At 39.6% G+C, this 6,858-nt stretch overlaps 1 protein-coding gene across 1 annotated transcript; it reads right to left on the bottom strand.

Moving 5' to 3' along the window:
- Positions 1–503: 503 nt before the first annotated feature.
- Positions 504–6,016, bottom strand: LOC128450996 (uncharacterized). The gene is made up of 6 exons (XM_053434767.1): positions 5,996–6,016; positions 5,031–5,133; positions 4,637–4,896; positions 3,579–3,681; positions 2,981–3,444; positions 504–1,704 (listed from the first exon to the last, which is right to left on the bottom strand). Exons 1-6 carry the CDS (start codon positions 6,014–6,016, stop codon positions 1,627–1,629), a joined length of 1,029 nt encoding a protein of 342 aa, XP_053290742.1. The 3' UTR covers positions 504–1,626.
- Positions 6,017–6,858: the final 842 nt, after the last annotated feature.

Genomic DNA, 6,858 nt, shown 5'->3' with positions numbered 1-6,858 from the left:
TTCAAGATTGTTTGAAATCTGGATCTGATTCTCAGTGTTTTGGGGTTTGAAAAACATTAACCAAAATTCAGACTAAGAGTTGAATTTTAAAATAAACATTCTACACGTGGTGATTTATTCCCGAGCTGGTTCGGATCCTAATGATCACCCTTGATTAGTCATCTTCTCCGACTCCCAAAATGTGGAAAGTGTGCAGCCGTTCCCAAGCCTGGATTTCATGGAGCTCTTAGAGCTCTCACCTCAAGAACAATGTGGGGTGCCGTGCTGATGCTGGGGACCAGGCGAGCCCAGCTGCCCCCACCCCCCCACACACACCTGCCAGCAGCTTTACTGACCGGCCCCTCACCTGCCCCTGGGGCAGTTTCTTCACTGGAGGAGACATTCAATTTATCGTTCGATCTTATTTGTGTATTAAGTTTTGAAGTGAGTTGACAAGTTGAAGATTTAAGCCATTTCATGTCTCTTTAGTAAAGCCAGTTTTTGGTTTGGTTTTAAAAGGCAAGTTGACAGTGAGAAAACTTTATTTGGTCAAATATGCAGGATCAAGTGTTCTGAATTACAGATTATACATATACGTTTTGTATTGTGTGGAATTATAAAATAAGATAAGATACATTTATTAATCCCACACACATGCACACTCATGCAAATGGGGGAAAATTTGTCCTCTGCTTTTGACCCATCTGGTGAAAACAGGAAGACACACAGAGCATTGGGCCGCCATGCAAGGCGCCCGGGGAGCAGATGTTGGGGTAGTAAGGGGCCTTGCTCAGGAGCACTTAGACAGTGGGGTAGGGAGAGTCCTCTTGGACTTCTTTGGACAGATGTTTTTTTTTTCTTTGGTTGTCACTACGTGGAGTCGAACCAGAGACCATCCAGTCAGATTTTCTGCCCATAGTCCAATTTTTCTGCCACTTGTCCATCGCCTCTCCCCACCATGTACTGGAAATGGATGTTAAAGGTGAAGTCTAAAAGGGATGTGTCTTCAGACTAATCATCCAGATGATTTAATGCCTTAAAGTCTTGAAAAAATGTATCTTCAATTATTTTATTGCAAATAAATTGTGTGCAAATGATTATTTGATCTGTTTAAAAAGTTACATGAAAGATAAAGAAACATCCCTCACATCACATCACATTTTATCCAAAGCAACAATAAGATCATCAACATGAGAGAACAAACCCAGAACAACAAGAATCAAGTACAATTTGCTTCAAGAAAGCCAAACTACAAAGTGCTATATGTAAGTGTTATATAAGTGCTACTAGATATATAGAGGTGCTACTAAACAGATATAGAAGAATATATTTTGTATCTTTTATCCAACGTGAAGTCTGGAGAGATGTGTCTTTAGTCTAATCATCCAGATGATTTAATGTCTTATTGTCTTTTCTGATTCAAGGTCAAATGTCTTTTAACTGTGTTGAAACCTTTTTCTCTCCAGATTGCACAAGTGAAATATTTTATTTCAAAAGTTGAAATCATAATTACTCTCAGCTACATGCCAACATTCATTGTTGCCAATGTTTGGGATATGTTTTTAGTTTTCTTCTTGTTTTCATCCTCTTCCTCTTAACTGCTGGAACGACTGCGAAACAGAGCTGCACAGACAACAAATGTCCCAACTACTGCAGCGACAACTGGGGTTCCAGTGACCGAGGCAACTTAGCGGTAAGGCCAAAGATCGAAGCGGCTTCTTGAATCTGCAGGACAATATGAGACAAACAGTTATTTTTTTTAATATTAAGTATTTAAATATAAAGTATGTTCATATAAAGTAATTAAATATAAAGAATGTTCATATATATAAATAAGTATTTAAATATTAACTCATATAATTTAGATGAAACACACTAGTGGAAACATCACTAGGATTATTGTATATTCAATTTCTACCAATAAATCCTCTCACCTAAATCCAGTGTTGGGAGTAACGGTGTTTAAGTATAACGGCGTTACTAACGGAGTTCTTTTTCAGTAACGGAGTAATCTAATTAATTACTTTTGTCATCGTTACAACGCCGTTATCGTTATTGATAATGTAAAGTGGCGCGTTACTACAATTTGGTTGAATGAAGCGTGCGGTTGTAACAAATCACCCTGTTCAAACCCCAGGGGAAATGCTCTACGCTTTTAATTTTAAGGACACGGGCGGACTCGACCCGCTGTGTACCTTGCGCGCTGCCCGACCAAGTTATTATAAACGAAAGATCCCTGGTTGGACCGATGACCTTGTTATCGGTCTAACCCCTAATTAAATAAATATAAATATAAACGAATTCGACACAAAAAGGTTGCGTATTATAAGTGTATTTAAACAAAACCCACATTAATCGAGCCCGCAAACCATGGCGGCCCCGTAAACATAAGCACGCTATTTACACACATTCAACACATCAATATTTCCCCCCCAGGTCCATAATATAATCCCCAAACAAAACGTCCCAAACAAAAATGCCTGCAGGTGAGCGAGGTATAGTGTTTTTATTCTTCAATCAGTTAATATAAACATCTTTGACGTTAAAGATGTTACAGAACGTAACAGCGTTATAAAACATGAAAAATAACGCCACAGTTACTTTGCTGAGTAACTAATTACTCTAACAATGTGGTAACTGAGTTACTAACTCAATTACTTTTTGGGAGAAGTAATTTGTAACTGTAACTAATTACTTTTTAGAAGTAACTTGACCAACACTGCCTAAATCTAACACACTGAACCTTTAATGGCTGTGAGACGGTTGATTTAACATTCTGGATTATTATGTAAATCAAATGGTTTTGTATTTATATAGCAGTTTTCTACTCTTGATGACCACTCAAAGCTCTTTACAGTACACTTACATTCACCCATTCACACACACATTCATACAGTACATCTATTAGCAGCACTTGTTTTTTTGTTGTTCTAACATCTACACACTAATTCTGCTGTGGAAGAGTTAACAAGGTTAACGAACACAACAGTTAGATACACACCTGACGAGACTCTGCCACGCCGTATCGCATCTTAGTAGCAAAGTGCTCACAGTTGTAAGTGAAAAGGTTGTACTTTAGCTCCCGGCCCACCATCGCAAGGGCCTCCTTCACTATGATGGAAGGATCACGTGGCTTGTACTTTTCATCCAGCCCATTGTTGATCTGGTAACGGTCATCCTTGACCAAATCGGCGAGCTTCTCACGCTTCACATATCCTATTTCGCTGATCAGCACCTCCAAAAAGATTTTTAACTTAGCCTCATTGAAATTCAGATCCTCGCCGAGTATCAGCGCAATGCCGTCCATCCCAATGATGTTGCACCCACGAGTCTGGTTCATGCACTCCAGCAGTTCGTTGTACCGTTTCTGGCCGATCACATTGATGAGAGACTGACGGAACCCATATCCAGTGCTGCTGCTGCTGCTTATGCTCAGACTCTTGAACGAGTCATACCACTTATCATCTGTGTGTTTTATAGAAAAGACAAACAGGAAGAACAGGGAGGCAAAGAAAGAGGAAAGGAGGAAGGTGCCATCATGAAATACACGTCATGTCCATGTGATATTCTAACGTGAATATAGTGATCACTTCACTCACCCTCTGTAGTGAAATGAACCACTTCATTCTCTCTGATGTAGACGGCCCAGTGCTGATAGGACCCACGGCTGATCTCAATCAGGTCTCCTGGTTTTACATTAATCTAAAAAGAAACATGAAGAACAAATATAAATAATAAAGTGTACATGTAGACAATGTGAATGTGCAGTGATCAAAGATTTTTTAATTCAGACAAAAATGTAAAGGCAAAGGGTCGTGAACAAACAAGGAAGGTGTGAAAGAGTCTTTAGAAACTAACCTGTTGTGGTTATTGTACAGATAATTTCAAACATGGCTGAAATTGTTTAATTTACCTCCAGTATTTTCATTTATTTCCATTACAAAGACAGATCTTCATATTTATGTATTTTACTTGTTGGATCACTTTGCGTCACACACAGATTTCTGACTCTCAATAACTCACTTTAGTTAATGGTTGACATTTATTTTTTTATTGTGTCGACCTTTTGACCTTATTTATATTACATTTCTCTCTCTCTTCCACTTTCACTTTCTCTCTCTCTCTCTCTCTCCTCCTTTTGTTTCTGAAATGCTCTGATCAGTCATTATATATTTTCCCCTTTGTTAGATCTGTTTTTGTCTTTGTTCAGGTTCGATTCTGCTCAGTTACATTTGGTTAAAGTTTATAAAACTTAAGTTCTGTTCAGTCGACTCCTTATGGACCAGAACTCTGTAATTTGTTCACTTTTAGTTAAATAAAATTCTTTATTGTTGAAAACCATTCAGAATATTTATATTCCTCTCGAGGGTCATTTTAATCTTTTCCACACATTTCATGCTCTATATATTTACAAGTATATGATTTATTTATATTCATATTAATTTAAAGCAGAGTTTACAATAAACAGTTTAATATCAAGGCTCATTTACATTTTATGTAATAAGGGTTTGATAACGACACCATAGGAATATATATCAGCTGATGTATTGGAGGAAGACTCGTCTACTGTCAATCGCCTTTTAAAAAACACATCTACACACTAATGTTGCTGTGGAAGAGTTAAAGAGGTTAACAAACACAACAGTTAGATACACACCTGACGAGACTCTGCCACGCCGTATCGCAGGTCGGTAGCAAAGTGCTCACTGTTGTAAGTGACAAGGTCGTACTGTGGCTCGCGGCCCACCATCGCACAGGCCTCCTTCACTATGACGGAAGGATCACGAGGCTTGAACATTTTATCCAGCAGATTGTTGACCTGGTAATGGTGATTGCCGACCACATCGTTGAACTTCTCACGCTTCACCTTTCCGTTGCTGCTGCTCAGACTCGCCGACGAGCCAGATGACTGAACACCTGTGTGTTTTATAGAAAAGACAAAGAGGAAGAACATGGAGGCAAAGAAAGAGGAAAGGAGGAAGGTGCCATCATGAAATACACGTCATGTCCATGTGATATTCTAACGTGAATATAGTTATCACATCACTCACCCTCTGTAACTAAATGAACCACTTCATTCTCTCCGATGTAGACGGCCCAGTGCTGATAGGGCCCACGGTTGATCTCTATCAGGTCTCCTGGTTTTCCATTAAACTAAAAACAAACATGAAAATACAAATATAAACTAGGGCTACGTTGTAGCACTAACGGGCCCGAGCACAGGCGATTTCAAGTCTGTTGCGGTCGGTGAAGAAAGAGCGTTCGATGACCAAGCGCTCGTCTCCGTGTTACATGTGTTTGGGCACTGCAGCAAGGATAAACGCCTCACTTTCTGTAGCCAGCAGGTGGTGCTATCGTTTTAAATCATGGTGTCTTTGCAGATGTCATCAGGTCGCGACTCTTGTCTTACATGTCTGGTTTGGACTGGATTGGACCAAATATGTCCAAGATACAGAAGATCAAGTTTTAATGGCGTGTAATCAAATTTTGACGTCACGCCAAGGTCACACCGTGAGACAAGAAATCAATCTTTTAATAACTTTTTATCTCCATCTTGTTGTGATGACACTCAACTAAATTTCACGTTGATCTGATGAAAGCTCTACAACAAGTACGTCAAAGTAAAAGTGTGGAATATGGCCAAAATGGCTACCAAATCCAGAATGGCGGGCTTCCTGTGTGGTTTAGCATATATGTCCAAGAGACTTATTTCTTTGTAATGAAAAGACACATGTCCCTATCGATTTTTGTAGATGTAGACCAATCGTAGTGCCGACCAATCGTTTAGGGGGCGCTAGTCAGTTATTTTGACACGCCCATTCCTTAAAACTATCTGTATATCTTCAGAGGTGGGCTGTAGATACACACATGTAGTTTGAGGGAGCTGGACCCATGAACACAGAAGTTACAGCAATTTCGTGTGTCATGGCGAGTTGAACTTTGATGACATGCCATTAATAATCTGCATGATGAAAAGTCAAGTAATCTTGTGGCTACATTATCAATGTCTTGAGACCCATTTGACACCGTTTGACATGGTTTCACAAAGTAGATGAGGAGAAATACATCCAAGTGTAAAATGTACCAAAAACATGACATTTCCTGCTGCCACCAGGAGGCGCTGTGTTTTTAAGTCACGATTTCTGTGTAGATGTCTTCAAGTCGCGACTCTTGTCTTACATGTGTAGTTTGGAGTCGATTGGACCAAATATGTCTGAGATAGAGAAGCTTGTGTTTTGATGGCGTTTCATTAAACTTTGACGCCACGCCACGGTCAGACGGTATGACGAAAAGTTGATCTTTCAATAACTTTTGATCTCCATTTTGTTGTGATGACACTCGTCTAAATTTTAGGTTGATATGGTGAAAACTCTACGAGAAGTACATCAAAGTAAAAATGTGGAATATGACCAAAATGGCCACTTAATCCAAAATGGCGGGCTTCCTGTTAATTTTTTCATAATGGTCCTTGAGGCTTTTTTGTGCATCTGGTCATGATACACAACTGTCTTGATTTTCGTGAGGATCAATGAATGCTAAATGAGGGGCTTTTCCGTAGGTGGCGCTGTTGAGCCATTTTGCCACGCCCATTTCCAAATACTCCAGAATACGTAAATGTACACCACTTTCTAATTTACTGCAAACTTTTACAACTTTTTGAGCATGTTTAAAAATTCTCAGAATAATCCTTTCAATTTCCATAGGGCCTCCCACCGGAGGTGCTCGGGCCCTAATAATGAAGTGTACATGTAGTCAATGTGAATGTGCAGTGATCAAAGTGCTCTTCATCGTGGCTTCATGTTGTGTTTGTTTGTGTGCACGAGCACGAGGGTCATACGAGGACACAGCCCTGCCACAGGTTGACGTACGAAAGAAACT

Source organism: Pleuronectes platessa, chromosome 11 (genome assembly GCF_947347685.1).
Source record: "Pleuronectes platessa chromosome 11, fPlePla1.1, whole genome shotgun sequence".
NCBI classification, from domain to species: domain Eukaryota; kingdom Metazoa; phylum Chordata; class Actinopteri; order Pleuronectiformes; family Pleuronectidae; genus Pleuronectes; species Pleuronectes platessa.
This window is presented reverse-complemented; position numbering and strand designations above follow the sequence as displayed.